At 53.3% G+C, this 17,425-nt stretch overlaps 1 protein-coding gene and 1 non-coding gene across 3 annotated transcripts; both read right to left on the bottom strand.

Moving 5' to 3' along the window:
- Positions 1-268: 268 nt before the first annotated feature.
- On the bottom strand, positions 269-17,393 carry PRRC2A (proline rich coiled-coil 2A). 2 transcript variants are annotated; one of them, XM_054490851.2, is made up of 31 exons: positions 17,198-17,386; positions 15,142-15,316; positions 14,140-14,317; positions 13,691-13,790; positions 13,529-13,601; positions 12,728-12,871; positions 12,431-12,582; positions 12,171-12,250; positions 11,880-12,022; positions 11,168-11,258; positions 10,855-11,071; positions 9,823-10,285; positions 8,728-8,918; positions 8,217-8,514; positions 7,256-7,466; positions 5,065-6,918; positions 4,408-4,676; positions 4,066-4,196; positions 3,685-3,814; positions 3,491-3,576; positions 3,071-3,295; positions 2,776-2,916; positions 2,582-2,653; positions 2,298-2,465; positions 1,999-2,081; positions 1,629-1,839; positions 1,440-1,538; positions 1,103-1,315; positions 913-1,007; positions 725-815; positions 269-604 (listed from the first exon to the last, which is right to left on the bottom strand). In XM_054490851.2, exons 2-31 carry the CDS (start codon positions 15,251-15,253, stop codon positions 464-466), a joined length of 6,462 nt encoding a protein of 2,153 aa, XP_054346826.2. In that variant the 5' UTR covers positions 15,254-15,316; positions 17,198-17,386; the 3' UTR covers positions 269-463. The 2 variants fall into 2 exon arrangements, with proteins under 2 accessions (XP_054346826.2, XP_054346827.2); XM_054490852.2 differs by having other exon boundaries at positions 273-604; positions 15,142-15,353; positions 17,198-17,393.
- On the bottom strand, positions 14,833-14,964 carry LOC129039772 (small nucleolar RNA SNORA38). Its single transcript, XR_008503473.1, has one exon. It is a non-coding gene; the product is annotated as a small nucleolar RNA SNORA38 (small nucleolar RNA).
- Positions 17,394-17,425: the final 32 nt, after the last annotated feature.

The raw sequence follows: 17,425 nt of genomic DNA, 5'->3' as shown, positions 1-17,425 counted from the left end.
AAGGCCCCAGATATGCAAAGGAAGCCATATTGGGACCAACCCAGGTGTCAGCTGCAGACTGATAACCAGTTGACCTCGCCCACTGGCACAAAAAAGATTTATCCAGCTGAGCTCAGCTCAAATTCCCGACACAAAAATTTAAAGATCGAATACAATGGTCATGTTTTTAGTTTCAACAGCTCACTGGAGTAATGAATATTTCCCTGACTGAAACTACAGATCACTCAGCACCATGCTTTAAGACAATGCAAACAACCCATCCCCCAAATCACTGTAGAAGTTTTTTTTTAAATCCTTTTATTACTCTTTTTTAACAAACAGCCCCAGGGACAGGGGACCAGGGGAAGGGGGAGGAGGGGAAGTGAGGCCCCAGCCCCACAGCCCCTCCCCACCCACCCTTTTCCCCCTTATATATTTATAATCTATATACAAGCCCCGGGGGTAGGGGGCAAGAGGAACTCCCTCAGCGGGGTGGGGGCAACCCAGGCTCCTTGTCCCCTCGGGACCCAGGCTCCTCTGCCCGTCGGGAGGGCCCTTCTCGAGGTGGTGGCCCTGTCCGCTCCCAAGGCTTAGGTATCCAGCGCAGGGCATCTGGTGGGGAGGCCTAGGGAACAGGCATGTGTTAAAGAGTGAGTCACAGTGGGAGGTCAGGGATGGGATGGAAGGACAGGAATCAGGTGGCAACTCGAATTTAGAGTTGGGGCCACAGGGGTTTCTCCTTCACCTGCTGGTAAAGGTCAACACGCTGGGTGCGGAAGACTCCACTGTAGGTGGAAGGCGTGGCCTTGAGACGGGAATTGAGGCCAGAGAAGGACCTAAGGGAAGAAGGGCGTCTAAGGCAAGCCTAGGATCCAGACCCTGGTTCCAAAGTAAGGAAGCACTTGGAAAGTCCACATCCCTATTCCGTTTCACCTTCCAGTTGGGGGAGTCCGTGATGACCCAGGTCCCCCAAGGTTGCTGCTCAGTTTTTGATAATCCTGGAACGGCTTTAGTTCCACTGGATGCAGCTGAGGAAAAAAAATCACGAGCTGCCTACCTTGAAATACAGAATCCCTACTCCTAAGTCTTGGCGCTCCCTAGCCCCTCAGTTCCTGTACCTTACCTCTGCTCGCCCCAAGCTAGCGGGGAAGGGCCTGGCAGGTGAAGGCAGCACCCGAGTGGCAGGAGCAGGTGGGGGTCGCACAGCCAGGCTGGCGGCCTGCAGAGCAGGGCCCACAGGTAACAGAGAAAGGGGAGGTGGGGCAGGAGGTGGTGCTGGCGGCAGGGAGCCAAAGTTCACCACAGGCAGCTGTGAGTCTACCATGGGTAGAAGCATCTGTAACAAGAAATTTGGGTGTGCATGTTGGGGGCAGGGAGGAATGTCAGAAAACCAGGGAAAATCAAAGCCAGCAACTGGACAGAGAAATCAAATGAAGGGGAAGTGTGAAGATACAATATACCTGCTGGGCAGGAGCCCCTGAAGGGAGAAAGCCACTTTGGCCACCAGGCTGCAGAGGGGTAGAATAAAAATCCGAAGGGGATGGCAGATCCTGGCGTACCTGTCGGGAAACGGGGAGAAATACATCAACCCCCACAAAATCATTCTCCCCACCCTATCCCCCAATATCTAACACCTGCCCCCCTCTTACCTGAAGCAACGATGTGTCGGGCAAAGGACTGGGGCAGAAAGCCGGAGAGTAGAGGAAGGAAGGTGGAGGATAGAGAACTCCTCCAGCCGGCAACTTCCCCAGCTCTGTAGCTTGCAGTGTGGAGAAATCCAGAAACTGGCCCTTGAGAGCTACCCCAGAGAGCAGTGCTGAGGGAGGGGCTGGGCCGGGGGGTAGGTATAGGGGCTGTGATCTGAAAATAAATTGTGGGGAGAAAAGCTGTTAGGAAGCCAGAGTCCTAGCGATGCCTTAAGTCCACTAGCTTCTGGTACCCTAGAACTGTGTCTTCCCCTTCCCTCTCCCCAAAACACATCTCCAAGTACTTCTGTGATCCACAGGCATCGAGTCTTACCTGTAAGGGTGCAGTGAGGGTGTCCCAGGACGGAAGCCTCCACTGTTTGGATGTAACTGAGAGTCCATGGCTCCCCCAGAGATCTGCAGGAGAGGAGCAGGGTTGAAACAGCTTTAGTATCTGTGGTCAAGAAAAAAGATCACCATCCCACCCATAGAAGCAAAAAGTAGGGAGGAAAAATGATGTGACAAAGTGGTATTTCACAACTCTACAACATAGAAAGGCTTGATTATAAATACATACCAGGCAGAAAAAAAATTATTTACTGAAGGGGTCATGCAATGGGAAGCAGGGCCTACCTGAGAACTGGAAGGCCCAGCACTGCCATAGAAAACCTCAGGATACAGGCGCTGGCCTGAGGAGCTGGGCTCCGGGCCACAGTGCCCAGAACCCAGGTTCTTGGATTGTGGCTCAGCAGAGGCAGCAGCACCGGGAAGCAGCTCCCAGTCTCGTGATACAGGAATGGCCTGGGAAAGAGAGGCCTTGTGGAGAGGGAAGTCTGGCATCCTGGACACCCTGGTCACTCCCAGCAATCTTCCCCGGAAATCTTGGGCCTTTCCAGCAAACTCTTACTCCCACTTACCTCAGTGACTGATGCTGTTAGCTCCTTCTCTGCTTTCAAGCTGTCTCCTACCACTAGGCATAAGTCTGAGTCCTGTGATCACAAGAAGGCAGGAGACATTGTCCCATGACAGACATGTGTCCTCTATGTCCCACCCTTTAGTCCTTCCCTTCTCTCCACCCAACTCAGGATACCCAGATCCAGCCCACACAGACCTTGTCACTAGTGCCAAACTGGACTGGGGGACCAGGTCGACGGGATGGCCGAATGGGGCCAGGCTCTGTGCCTCGGTCTGTACGCTGTGATCGTTCTGTGCCAATGGGGCCAGGGGGCAGAGGCTGCTCCCGGGGCAGCTCCTGGATTGGGCACACAGTAAAGTGCATTGGGGGAGGGAAAGGGAAATCCAAATTGGAATGCCCAGAACATACACGCAGAGAGAAAAAGCAGAAAAAAGTAGGGCCAAAGTCAGATTCCTGGAAACACTCCCCTTATCCTTTTTTGGTCTTTTACCTTTCTGTCCCCATCGTGGGGGGCAGGTGGCGGTCTCCTAGGAGGTTCAGAGCCAGGTGGACCCTCACAAGGAACAGCATTCAGGGGTGAGGGGCCTCCAGGCCTCTTGGGGGGTCCCTCTGCTGCCCCCTTGAGTCCTCCATCAGGGGAACTTCGCTGGCTGCAGGGACCTGATGACACCTGAGAATCCCCACTCAGGTCCACCCCACTGTCAGACTGACTCATCTGAGAGGAGTGGAGAAGGAGCTAGTTAAGTCAGGGTAGAAAGCACCCCAATACCTGACTGATGCACACATACAAACTGCAGAAAGGGACAGCCAAGTGAGAGAACAGCTCCAGACTCAACCCAGAGCAGGTGGGGGAGTATGGCCAGTGCTCAAAAAAGTCCCAGCTCAGACACACCCCCCAACCCTCACTCACTTCTGTGCCAGCCACATCCTCAAAAGGACTCAGGGGCTCCATCCAAGGCTCCACGGAGCTGGGCCGGTAACTCTTTCGGCTAGTGGCTGGAGAAGGGAGCACCAACCAGAAGAGAAGTGAGAGGAGATGATAGTTCAGAAGCCCCTCTCATTCTTAACCCTTCTACCATAGTCCTTTCACTCAGCTTTACTCACCAGTATGTAAACGGTTCCAGATGTGAGGGGTCAGGGCCTCTGTGCCTGTATCTCTGGACTCTGCCTGAGGGCCTGGGCCCTCAGGCTTAGAGCCCAAGAATCCAGAGCTATGAGGAGGTGGCAAAGATTCCTACAGATGAGAAGGGCCAGACGCAAAACATGAATTGGATGGGAATTGGGAATTATAGGAAACCAAGACAGAGTGGGGTGACACAGAGTGGGGTGTGGGGACATCGAGGGAGACACATGGGAGACTAATACTGAGAATTCTGGAGTAAAAACACAGTGAGAGAAACAGGAAAGAAAACAGAGAAAACATAACCCACAAGAATTTTCACAAATAAGAGTGCAGCGAAGCACAATCTCAAACCCATCCCTTACCTCCTGTAGCAGCTCTGGTTTTCTGGGAGGCCGCTCCCGACGTTTAGCGGGAAAGGGACTAACCCCGGCAGAATCCCGAGGAGTCCCACCCACCCCTCTCACCACTGGCCCCGGCTCCTCAAAGTGGGGGTCTGGGAAAGAGGAAAAGGGTCAGCATTTGCCGGGCTCTGCCACTGACCCTAACTTTTCCTCCCTACTCCACCTCCCAATTCTTCTACTCTTGCTCCCTGCAGAAACCCACTCAGCAGCAGGGCCCCTAGGCCAAGTTCTCCACCCGCTCCCTCCAGCACTTGACTTTCTCTGGGGATAGAGATATTCCCACCCATAACCCCTCCAGCTTACCAGAACCGAGGCCGCTGTTGACCCTCTGGGGCTCATATCGGGTTGGGGGCCTAGGAGAGGGGCCCTGAGGGGCTTGGGGAGGCCCAGGCTTGTGCCTTGGGTGCCCCCCTGATGCAGTTACACTCCCTTGACGGCTACTAAGCTGGGCCAGAGCCTGTTGGATGCCAGCAGGGTTGCTATGGATAACTTGGTCCAGGCGGAAGACAGCAGAACTGCTGGGAGGTGGGGGAGGCAGGGGAAGCCCCGGCGCACGCTCCTCTGGAGGACGACTGGAGAAAATAGAGCATTAGCTCCAGTATCCACTAAATCGTTACTTTTTCCCACAAATTATGTTTCCCAACTTCTGCTTACAACCTATCCTCTTCCCTATTAAAGTCCAGGTGTTTTTGAGTCCTTCTAAGGGTTCCTATGTGTACAGATGCACAGAGTGGAAAGCAAAGAACCAGCAATAAATACACAGGTGGGTGTTCTTGACTCTATCACCCTACCAACTGCTTTCCAGTTGCCTTAGCCAGACGTGGAAATCCTACTGACATTCTAGAGCCCATGGCCCCTCAGGCCACAATCTCCACTCCACCCAAACTTATCTTTCCCTCAGGCTTTTTCCCCCTCCTCCAATTTTTAAACCACAATAAATTTAAGTTTGTCCCTACCCACCTTCGGTTCTTGGGAGAGGGCCAGCTCCTCTTGTCGCCTCGTCCTGGCCCCATCCTTCCTCCAGGACCCCCACTGCCTCCTCCACTGCTGCTGCCACTGCTGCCAGCCTTGCCCCCTGGGCCAGGGCGCCGATTCTGCCGTTCCATGCCTGGCCGCTGACTTGAGAAGCTCCGTTTACTCAAATCCTTGGCTCTCTGGCTCAGATCTCCGCGGGACATGGCTGAAATACCTGGTACGGCTCCACCTCCACCTCCCCCAGGAGTTCCCACAGCCTTGGGTGTCAGCAGTGCTGGTGGGGGTGCCTCTTTGTCCCCTCGGCGCTCACTGGCGAAGTCACTGCTCTCTGATGCAGTCTCCCATTCCTCATTGGCTTGGTCTGAGTTCTGGTTTGACAGATCAGGAGACTTGGCAGCTGCCCGGCGAGGTGCTGAGGCCACTGTGACTGTTGTGAGGGCCTCCTCGGGTCCAGGAGTGGAGGCTGGAAGGGTTAGGGAGGGCTTGCCCTCAGATCCCCTTGCGGCATTCTCTCGTTCCTGTTTCAGCCTCCGGAAACGAGGCGGTTTATCCTGCTGCTGAGCCCTCCCATGTCGCCTCCTTCGGGGTCGCTCCCCATCTTCCATGCCCACATTGCTACCTCCACTGCTGCCTCCGCGCGCCACGGGGGACAGAGGCCCTGGGATCAACTTCTCTTTCAAAGGCTCCTTACTTGGTGGCAAAGGGCCTGTGGGAGGTTTCTTGGGAGCCAGAGACTTGGCTGGAGGGCTCCAGCCTGGGCAAACTTGAGGAGGGGGCCTCCCTCCTCCTCGGCCCCGGCGAGATGGCACCCCTCTGGGAGTGAAGACTCGCCCACCCCGGGCAGTGAAGCGGGCTGGGGCTGGTGAAGGTGGGGCTCCTGGTGGTGGGGGAGCGAGAGGGACCTGAGTGAGTGTTCCCTCCTTGGGTGGGGGAGCCTCTTTGTCTGAGGGAGCCAGATCACTCTCATGGGTCTCGCTGCCTGTTTCTGAGCCCCGCTGCCGGCGCCGCTTGGGGATTTCCTCATACTCTGAACCCTCGCTCCGTGTCTCGCTGGCAGTGCGGCCTCGGGGAGCAGGAGGGTGGTTTGGTCCCCCTGTCCCACCTCCACGCCCATCATCTCCTCGAAACTCTCGGTAACTGCGGAATTCCCGGCTTCGGGCTCCCCGCCCTCGTCCCCCATAGGTCCCCCGAAAACCCCTCCCTCTGGCAAAATACTCGCCTCGGCCCCGACCCCGGCAAGAGGTAGGACCCACTCTTTCATAGGAATAGTCCCTCCGAAGCCTTGGGGCAGGGGAAAGATTCCCATTGGGTGGGGTCTCCTTGGGGGCCCCTAGCTTCCCCTTGGTTATCTTGAGTGGGTCTGGCTTTGGGGCTTTGGGGGTTTCATCCCCCTGTTCGAGGGGCTTGGGAGGCAGCTCTTCGACTTTTGTAGGTGGTGGAGGTTTCTTTATAGGCCCAGCCCGGCGGGGTGGGGCCCCTGGCTCCTCTGGAGGGATTCCACGACGACTGCTGCCTGGACGAGGGCCCCAGCGGGTCTCCGTGCGACTCTCTCTGCGTGGTGGTGGGGGGCCCTGGCCTCCACTTCCGACTCCACGGGCAGGCTTTCGGCCTGCTTCTGGCCCTGTCAGCTGTGCAGTCTCCTCCTTAGGGGGCTCCTTCTTGGGTGGTGGAGTTTGTATCTTGGCCACTTCATCACTGCCTGGGGGCCAGGGGAGTGGACGGGGCCCTGGTTCCTCCAGAGGAAAGCGAGAGATTGGGGGCCCAGGGGCTCCATTCTCAGGAAAGCCTGGATAACTGGCAAGATAGGGTGGTGGGGGAGGTACTGGAGGAGTCTCGCTCCTGAAGAGACAGACAGAAAGAATGGAAATAAGCATCTCGGGAAAACCAGAACTAGGTGGGAAAAGAACACTTTATTATGATCTAGACTCTCTTTTACTATTTTTCTGTTTGTTTTGGCAGAGATGGCATCCAGTTGCCCAGGCTGGTCTCGAACTGCTGGGCTCAAGCAATCTTCTTGCCTCAGCCTCCCAAAATGCTGGGATTACCGGCATGAGCCACTGCATCCAGCCTCTCCTTTCCTGTTCATCCCTATGCCTACCACTCACCCAAAGTCCCTTTCTCCCAGGCCTAGATCTTTTCACTATGAACTCACCCATTTCTCATGAACAAGACTCACCTCATCCCCTTGTCATCCTCATCCGCAGCCTGGCGCAGTGGTGAGGTAAGTGGGCGGGGGTCAGCGGGTGTGGCGGTGAAGACATCTCCTACCCAGGCCAACTTTGGATCCACTGGTGGAGTGCCCCGTTCCCGTAACATAGCAGGTGCATGACGGTCAAATGGCTCTGAGCTTGAGCCCCCACTGTCTGAACGCTCTCGGGGAACTAGGCCTGAAGAAACCAAAGAAAAAGAAAAATAATGCTATTCATGTCACAAGCCCTCCAGCCCAAAAAGCATCTCCCCACCCCCTGTCAAGTCAGCTCTTCCATCTCTTATTCCCAGTAGGTCCGGGCCTTGCCTGCTCTTACATAACAAGGTTATCCACTCAGATTCCCTACAAGAGAATCAACCCACCCCAAATAATCCTGGCAAATGAAGGACCACTACTTCTTTCTTTCATTCATTCATTCATTCATTTTTGAGATGCAGTTTTGCTATTCATTCATTTTTGAGATGGAGTTTCGCTCACTGCCTAAGCTGGAGTGCGATGGCACAATCTCGGCTCACTGCAGCCTCCACCTCCTGGGTTCAAGCAATTCTCCTACTTCAGTCTCCCGAGTAGCTGCGACTACAGGCGAGCGCCACCACACCGGCTAATTTTTTATATTTTTAGTAGAAACGGGGTTTCACCACGTTAGCCACGGTGGTCTTGAACTCCTGAACTCAGGTGATCTGCCCGCCTCGGCCTCCCTAAGTGCTGGGATTACAGGCGTGAGCCACAATGCCTGGCCAACCACTGCTTATTTCTTAACTAAGCCCATTTTTGCAACAGAGCTATCTCAGCAGTGCTAAGCATATGCCCTTCCCTCATCACTATGATGGGCAAAACCTATCATATCAGGGTCACAGTAAGACCCTAATATCCAATTCCTAAGACTGAGGGGGCTTTCCTGTTTCTCACTCCTCCCATGCCCCCTTACCAGAGGGATGCACGCCAGGAGGGTAGAAGTCTAGAGGGGGACGACCCTGGAGGAGCCGGGGGTCCACATAAGGAGGAATCATCATCCATCGGGGATCAAAGTTCATTGGGGGCATGGGTGGGGGCCGGCCCAGAGCACCTGGGTACAGGGCCTTGGGGGGTGGGGGTGGAGCCTGTGGAGCTGGCACAGCCCCCAGGGTCACAGGCTGTGGTGGTGATGGGGGCACTGGGGTAGGAGGGGCAGAGCCCTGTTGATGCTGCTGCCACTGGTGCTGCTGCTGCTGCTTCAGGAGCTGCTCCTAGAAAAGGGGGAAAGACAAGCTGAGAGAGGCTCAAAGCACACATGGACAAAGGAATCAGCAAAGAAAAAACTTGGACTAGGGGAAATTGGGGTGACAATGGAGACAACTGGACAAAGAAGCAAAGGGACCCAGAAGGTAACTTATGAAGAGAATTAGGTACTGAAGCCAGGAAGAAAAGCAGCCCTTAGAGGGTAAACAACTTGATTTTACCTGCTGCTGCCGCTGGAAACGAGGAGGCAACGACTTCTGATATTTAGGGTAGCCCAAGCCCTGACTAGGGGGCTGGCGGGTGGGACCAATCCCATCACCCTTGGGTTCCACCTTTGGAGCTGGGGGTGTGGTGGGAGGAGGAACCTCTTCTGGTGGTTCAGGACCCTCTTTTGAGGGCAGTTGTGGTTCCACTGCATTGAAAAAAACACAAGAGTGATCTAGTCCAACAACAGACACTCCATGAACACCCCAGGAATATCAGGTCTCATCTCTAGCTCCCTTAAGACTAAGATATTCTGTTCAACATCTATTCTATTGAAGCCCCTCCCATTTAAGACCCATTAAAGCACTTCATGGCCTCTCATGAGCCTATGGTGGTGGCATTAACTTTCTATGAAACCATTAGAGTAACAGTACTTTCTTCAGTCTTGGCCTACAGGAAACAGTTTTCATTTTTATTTATGTATTTCTTGTGAGACATGATTTTTTTTTGAGACAGAGTCTTGCTCTGTCACCCAGGCTGGAGTGCAATGGCATGGTCTTGGCTCACAGCAATCTCTAACTCCCGGGTTCAAGCTACTCTACCACCTCAGCCTCCCAAGCAGCTGGGACTACAAGTGCACGCCACCACACTTGGCTAATTTTTGTATTTTTAGTAGAGACGGGTTTCACTATGTTGGCCAGGCTGATCTTGAACTCCTGACCTCGTGATCTGCCCGCCTCGGTCTCCCAAAGTGCTGGGATCACAGGTGTGAGCCACCGCGCCTGGCCGACAGGGTCTTGCTTTGTTGCCCAGGCTGGTCTCAAACTCCCTAGGCTCAAGCGATCCTCCACCCCAAGCCTCCCTAAGTGTTGGGATTACAGGCGTGAGCTACAGTACTCTGCCAAGAAATGGTATTAGACTACAACCTAAGATTTCAGAAACAAAACCTTCCCTCCTTCAGATATACAAATGATAGAACACTATCACTGATAGTCCAATAAACCGAGACAACTGCCTTCTACTTCATTTATCCCCAGCCTTACCACCCTGCACCTTTAAGCACCTTGAAGCAGTGATCTGACATCTGGTAGTACCTATCCCCATCTCCATACCTGGGCTGGCTTCGAAGCTGCCACTGCTGGTGCTACTGGTACTGCCACCACCACTCACCAGAGTGGGAGCCGCAGCCACACCTGCAGTGGGAGTAGATTGGGCAGGAGGGGCCTGTGCTGGCTCTTCAGGTTCTTTCTCTGGTGTTGGGGCTGATGCTGGAGGTGGAGCTGGAGGTGCAGGGAGTTCTTTAGGGACTGCAGGTGGTGGAGCTGGGGTAGAAGGGGCAGCAGGCTCTGCTTTGAGCCGCTTGTCAGGTGCCCCAAACTTTTCATCGAGTCGCTTGAGCTTCTCAGCACAGGCTGCCCGGCGCTCTTCTTGCATGCGCCGCTCCTCCTCTTCTCGCCGTCGCCGGGCCCGCTCCACTGCCAGGGAAATCTCAGATGACGACTGCTTTCGTCGCTGCCGCCATGCCTCATCCTCATCTTCAGGTGCTGGGGGCTTACAGGGAGGACCCCCACGATCCTGTCAATTGGCAAGACCCAGCAGAGCCAGGGAAATCAGTTACTATGCTTTCTACCATCTCTTTCACAGACAAATCAACTGTCGCTACTTGCAGGATGCAAGGACCCAGGCTTTGGGGTTGATCTCTCTGAGTGGTGACAAACTCATTATCCTGGTGTTGTTTGAGACCACGTCTTGCTATGTTGCCCAGGCTGGTCTTGAACTTCTGGGCTCAAGTGATCCTTCTACTTCAGCCTGCTGAGTAGCTTGGACTACAGATGCATACTACTAGATCCAGCTATCTAGCCACCCTAGTCTTTTTATTTTTCTATTCCCTCTCTCCTTCAGAAACCCAAACACCCAGGGCTCCTTATTCTTCTTTCCTCATTAGCATCCCAGTTTCTCACTTCTTACCCAGACTCCCCTATTACCAAAGATATTTAAAAGCTTCCCAGGATGTTCTGCAGCCTGGCACTTCACACAGCCCATTTTTAGCACCCCTTTCCTCTATATCGCAAACCGCTTCAATTACTCAGCTGACACCAATTTCCCACAGCTGACCCTCTCAATCCCTTATTGTAGACACTCACTGGGTAGTCCCCAGGGGGGCCCCAGTTCCCGGCGGGGCCCCGGTGAGGTGGGGGTAGCGGAGGCTTTGGGGCAGGAGGTCCCGGCTCTGTCTCTGGAGGCCGAGAGGTTTCTGCCCAGGCCGTCTTAGGAGCAGGCGGTTCGCTGGTGGGGGAGTTGCCCTTTTTGCCATCTGCTTCAGGGGGCCGTTCCTCACCAGAAGCTGATTGGGAATCCTTGCTGTGAGCAGATCAACAGTGAAATTAAAATCAGCTGCAATATTACCAAAATACAAACCAAGACCCCTCCTCCTCTCCCCTGGTGGCCCTAACTCACTGGCCCTCCGCTCCCTCCTCATCAGAGTCTCGCCCATCTTCCTCATCGCTGAACTTGAGCTTTTCAGTGTAGTCAACCTCTTCATGGGCCCCTGAGGGGAAATATGAGTATTAGTAACCCAAGCATTCTGCCCTCCAATCTTGGGAGGTAGTCTGGAACTATGTAACAAGATGGACTACCAATGCCAACATCCTTCCCTCCAAAGTCTAGATCCACCAATGAAGTCTTGTCATTCTTACTCCTCTCACCACTTTGCAAGGACTTGGTATTCCCCATCCATCCTCCCCTACCCTTCTTTTTTTTTTTTTTTTTTTTCCTTTTAAGAGATACTCTCACTCTGTTGCCCAGGCTGGAGTTCAGTGGCACGATCATAGCTCACTGTGACCTCCAACTCCTGGGCTCAACTGATCCTCCCACCACAACCTCCAGAGTAGCTGGGACCACAGATGCACAGTCCACACCCAACTAAAAAATTTTTTTTTTTTGTAAAGGTGGAGGTCTTGCTGTGTTGCCCAGGCTGGTCTTGAACTCCTGGCTTCAAGCGATCCTCTCACCTAACACTCCCAAAGCACTGGGATTACAGATGTGAGCCCCCGGACCTGGTCTTCCTACACTTCAATGTCTGCCTTTCACCCACATAACCCTGTATTTTTTTTTTTCATTAGGTTTTGCCTTTCAAGATCCAAATTCTTGACCCTTAATATCCACTTACCTGCCCAACCATCATCATTCTCCTGATCCAACTGATCAAACTCTTTGAGATTATCCTCTTTGAGAATAGAGGGACGACCCACAGGCTCTACTAAGCGCATTGGTGGCCCTGAGCCTCGGGGGCCCGCCACACGGGGAAAACGGCTGTATACAGAAAAGAAAATGAAAGATGGCATGTTGTATAACCACATGCGAGACTGATCCTAGACTGAGCCTCCTGGCTAGAAAACCATCTCCTCCCCCAATAAGCTTCCCCTGCCCCCAGCCACAAACCCAGACCTGGATTGCTCACCTGGGCCCATCAGGAGTGGGGTATCGGTAAGGCCCCTGGGGTCCATAGGGCGGAGGGAACGGGAGATATGGGGGATACATCTGTAAAAGGGTCCAACAGTAGCTGCTCAGAGGGACAGTCATACACCCTTCTAGCTCCTTAAGCCTGTTATCAATCATCTTCCCACCCTCCCTTCTATCTCATAGGCCAAAGAGTAAGTCCTGATTCCTAGCTCTCCAGCTTCCAGTGTAATCGTTCCAAGACAAAACACCAAGACTCACGAAGGGCGGCATCATTCCGCGGTAGGGAGGGAAATGGGGTGGGCCTGAAGGCTGCAGCCCACCCCGGGGATCATGACCATGATGAAGTTTGGAGTCCGGGCCCTCCAGCTCATCAGGGCCACGCCCACCTCCGTCCCTCCAAGTTGTAGAATCTGTATTTTGGAAAAGGTAGAGAGAGGTATCAATGATTGGAGGGCAAGTGAACACAGATGAAAGTGATGGGGAGGAAAGTGAATAAGCCAGCATCTAGCTCTGAGATGCAAGAAGTAATGTCTTGGCCAAAAGGCGGCCACTCACTTTGGGGGCGGAGGCTTGGTCCGGGCCCAGACGACTGTTCGGCAGACTCCCTTTCCTTGGCAGCCTTGTCCTGGTCGCCAGCCGCCTGCAGGGTCGGAAATTCCTCTCGAGAGAATCGCGACAGTAGGCTTGATGCCCTTCCACCTATTAGGATGGGGATGCAGAACAGGAGACAGAAGTACATTTCCTAAGGACATGCCATAAAAGTGGAAGGCTCTGGCTGGGCGCGGTGGCTCACGCCTGTAATCCCAACACTCTGGGAGGCTAAGGCGGGTGGATCACGAGGACAAGAGATGAGACCATCCTGGCCCACACGTGAAACTCCATCTCTACTAAAAATACAAAAAAAATTAGCTGGGTGCGTTGGCGCGTGCCTGTAGTCCCACCAGCTACTCTGGAGGCTGAGGCAGGAAAATCGCTTGAACCCAGGAGGTGGAGGCTGCAGTGAGCCGAGATTGCGCCACTGCAGTCCAGCCTGGGTGACAGGATGAGACTCCGTCTCAAAAAAAAAAAAAAAAAAGTGGAAGGCTCTGACAGGTACCAGACCATCAGGTTTCCCGCCTTCAAACTCACCTCCCTACAGAATAACTGCTTATTCCCCAAAAAGGTCAGTTCTGGCACCACTACACTCCATCATATAAGACTGAGACTTAAACTTGCTCGTGTGCCTCCATAAAACTGAATATAGGTGGTCCTTGATTTAGCCAAAGAGGACCAAGGTCACTTGGCTGAAAATACAGTGCAGGGTTCATGCATCCCATGGTGCCCAGACACAGCTTCTCAATTAAGTGCTGCACTCACCATCTCCATGTGCTCCATGGGTGACGCTGGCTTGTGCCCAGGACTTTACCCCGCTTGGAACCAAAGGAGTGTTCTGGGGAAGTGTTCAGAGAGATGATAAATGATGTGGGTGGGGCAGCTATGAACCATTCTTCCTCCCCACCCCTCCAGTTCTCCAGGTACCTCGGGGGCTGCTGGGGGTCGTTTCGGCTGGTTGGAGGCAGGCGTCTGTGAAGCCGGCAGTGGCTGCGATTCCGGCGGCTGAGCGGTTGAGGCATCGGAACTGAGGGGATAGAATGGGAAGGTTATTCAGGCCTGAGATGCCTCCCTGACTTCTCCAACTGGTGGAGACTCAGGACTGAAATCACGCGCATTGCTGCCATTTACAAATGTAAGGACAAAATAATTTTGTCATCCTTTGTAGGCTATTGTCTGTTTCTTCATGCTTTCTCTCCAAGACAAAAAGCTAAAGTTTAATACTATTCCTTAGTCATTTAACAAGGAACCTGCAATAAGTAAGAAAGGGACCTCTTCGTCTGCCTCATACGTGGCTGGGCTAAACCAAGCCCCAACGCTCCCTGAAGTTCAAGTTAAAATACCCATCACTCTAGGTCCCCCAAGCCTCTGTCTACCTCTTGGGGTCGGACTGCTCCTGTTTGCTTGCCCATCCTGTTCCGTCTTTCGGCACTAGTGAGACATTGGGGTCATTGCCTTTGTTCTCGGCTTTCAGGCTTGGAAGGTTGGCTGGAGGTGGCATACGCCGGGCAATGGCAACTTTCCCGAGACTCTGCAGGCCATGGCGAGGGGCAACTGGAGAAAAAGACGGAGAGAGGGTCGAAAATGCCTCATATGGGAGATCTGATGGCCTCCTATCCTGGGCCACATTTATACATGTTGAATATTTTATTACCTACTTTCTCCAAACTTCTCTTAGAAGAGATTCCTTCCCCTGCCCGTAATAATCTCTGAAATCGCGCTGACTGTGGTGGCTCACGCCTGTAATCCCAGCACTTTGGGAGGCCGAGGCAGGCGGATCACCTGAGGTCAGGAGTTCAAGACCAGCTTGACCAAAATGGAGAAACCCTGTCTCTACTAAAAATACAAAATTAGCCGGGTGTGGTGGCGCATGCCTGTAATCCCAGCTACTCGGGAGGCTGAGGAAGGATAATCGCTTAAACCCAGGAGGTGGAGGTTGTGGTAAGTCAAGATCACACCATTGCACTCCAGCCTGGGCAACAGGAGTGAAACTTGGTCTCAAAAAAAAAAAAAAAAAAAATCTATGAAATCCCTATCAAGAAGGCTGAGATATGTAACATTCAATACTTTTATGCGAGATTGGTTAATCATGAGCCTGCCAGAAGCAAGCTGGCCTCAAAGTTTCCCAAATCCACATTTCTTTGCCTCCAATTCTTACTTGTCCAAAGACAGGGAACCACAGACACGCCTTTGTAGGAGGGTAACTGGTGTTCACTCAGAGCCCACACCCTCTTTAAAGGACCCAGTGTAAAGTTGGGAAATCTCCTCTAGTCTTTTGGTATTTCTACTACAGCCACTTCCCTTTAAAGAGCTCTAAAACATATGCCCCATGCATGCCTAGCTTTCAACCATCAGAAGCATCTTTGCAGGACCCTCACCAGCGGGTTTCTGGATCTCTAAGGACTTGCCCTTATACGTATCAAACAGGTTGAGCGAGGAATACTTCTTTCCATCCTTTCCCTTGGCAGTCGGCCCCGAGCGATCGGACATTGCGCTGGAAGCTCATTGAGTATGTTGGGTCCTGCAGGCACCTCCCCCAAAACGTGCCGGAGCCTGTGGGCCAGACAGCAAGTGTCTCAGTCTCTGTCCCCTGTACAGACCACAACAGAAGCTTAAAAACTCCATTGCATTATCATTAGGGACTCAGATATGAGGCCCTCTGGTGTCTTTTCCTCCAGTCTATGTAAACTGCCCACTCTTCTTAAGCAACCATGATCTACTTAGCTCCCTCATAGCTCAAATGCCATGTTCCCTCCTTTCCCCCAGACACCTTTGTCAAGGAAATCTAAGTAAAAATCCAGCATCCTTCTAGTATAAACACTCTGCCCTTTGTGCCTGTCTACAAAGGGTAGTAGCCTTTGCATTCCCTACAAGTAATAATCTCTTCTCTCTCCACCAAAATCGTTTAAGAGACTTACAACAGGACAAATTCAAGCAAGAGAAAACTAAAAAAGCAGCATACAATTCCATCAGAGAAGAAGAAACAACGCTTTAGATTCTCTATTTATTGGACACCAGCTCCCTAATCATGCCCCCAGGGCCCTGTACCCCAGGCTCCCAGCCCAGCAGCCTCCTGTCCATCTGGGAAGGTTTGCAGGAAGGTATGCTGGGAGTTTAAAGATTTTATGAGCTTGCTCAGCCGGAATGGGGGTTGGTACCAGAGAAATCCTCATAGAACAACTGGGGCTCTACATACTCCCAGGCTATAGGAACCCCAAGTATCTGAAATATTCCATCTTTTCCTAAACTTGCTCCTGTATTGGCTCTTGGAAAAAATCGCCTCCAGATGAAATACTGTTTTACCATATGAAGAACTGAGAAAAAGCATTATGGAGCCACCTTAGCACCCTGTAACCACGGGCCAGAAAACAGAGGGCCAAGGCCAGAGCCATCTTCGTTTTCCTATCCTCATTAAAAATGTCCATCACCAGTATTTCTTTACTCGATACCTCCAGCTCCCTAGCCAAGCCGGACGACAGGTCTCTCAGTCCATTCCAGAGTGACCAAGCATTCGTTTAAGGACGGGAACAGTGTAAAGAGATGAGAAACAGTGGGGAAGAAAGCAGGTAAATCCAGACAGGCCCAGAATAAAAGCTAAAATTGGGGAGAAAGAACTTTATGACAAGATAGAGATGAGATGGATGTTGCTTCGTAGGTGTTTAAGGAGGCCAATCTGTGAAGATAAATATATGAAGGGAAAAGGAATAAAAGAGTCATGTAGCGAACAGACCAAAACTAACAGAAAAAAATGAATACGAAAGCAGGTGGAAAATATATGGAAACAGGAATGGCAAGAAAAAGGATGTAGACAACGAAGCAAGCGGGCAGAGGCCCAAGAAGAAAAACGGGGTTGGGGGAGAAAGGAGACGAGGAATAGGAAAAATGAAAAAGCAGACATAGGGCGACTGAACAACATAGAAAGCAAAGATGCTGGATAAAAGCAGGATTCTAGAGTGGGAGTGGCTCGACAAGAAGAGGGGCGTCCAGAGGGGGGAACACAGCGCTGGATGATAGGAGGGGGTCCAATATGGAGGAAAAGCGCCCTTCCGAGAGAAACGTCGGGCGCGGCCCACCCCAGGGCGGCAGCCAGGGAGGGGGCCCACAAATGGGGGTGAGAAGCCAGGAGCGCAGCGGAGGGTAGGGAGTTACGGGCCCAGGCGCAGGGGTCACCCCCTGAAGCCAAGACGGTGGCTGGTTAGGGGCAGACTATGGATCCTGAATGAACTGCCGGAGGTGCGGGTCCCGGAGTAGAGGTACCGGAGGGGGAGGGGCAGGCAGGCCCGGCAGCAGGAGGACAAAATGGCGGCGGCTAATGGCAGCTTCTCCTCCCCCCGACCCGCCACCGCCGCCACCGCCTCCGCCGCCTCCGCCGCCGCCGCCACCACCTCTCCCGCGCCGGAAAAGGGCGTCAGCGCACGGTTCACCCAGACTCACCTGGCCGGGTGCGCGGGGATCCGGGACCCGGGCCTAGGGGCTCCCCGGAACGGGATGGCAGTGGGGCGGGGGAGGATGGTGGCGGATGGCGCCGGGTTCGGCTCCTCCCGTCTCCCTCGCTCACTCCACGGCCGAGCTCCGACTAACGGCCCATCCGGGCAACCGCCGCCCCCGGGAGCACCCCCCCACCTCCCACCTCCCTCCGCGCCTAGACACGCCCCTTGATTT

This window comes from Pongo pygmaeus, chromosome 5 (genome assembly GCF_028885625.2).
Source record: "Pongo pygmaeus isolate AG05252 chromosome 5, NHGRI_mPonPyg2-v2.0_pri, whole genome shotgun sequence".
NCBI classification, from domain to species: domain Eukaryota; kingdom Metazoa; phylum Chordata; class Mammalia; order Primates; family Hominidae; genus Pongo; species Pongo pygmaeus.
Note: the sequence above shows the minus strand (reverse complement) of the source record. Positions and strands in the feature narration are given on the sequence as shown.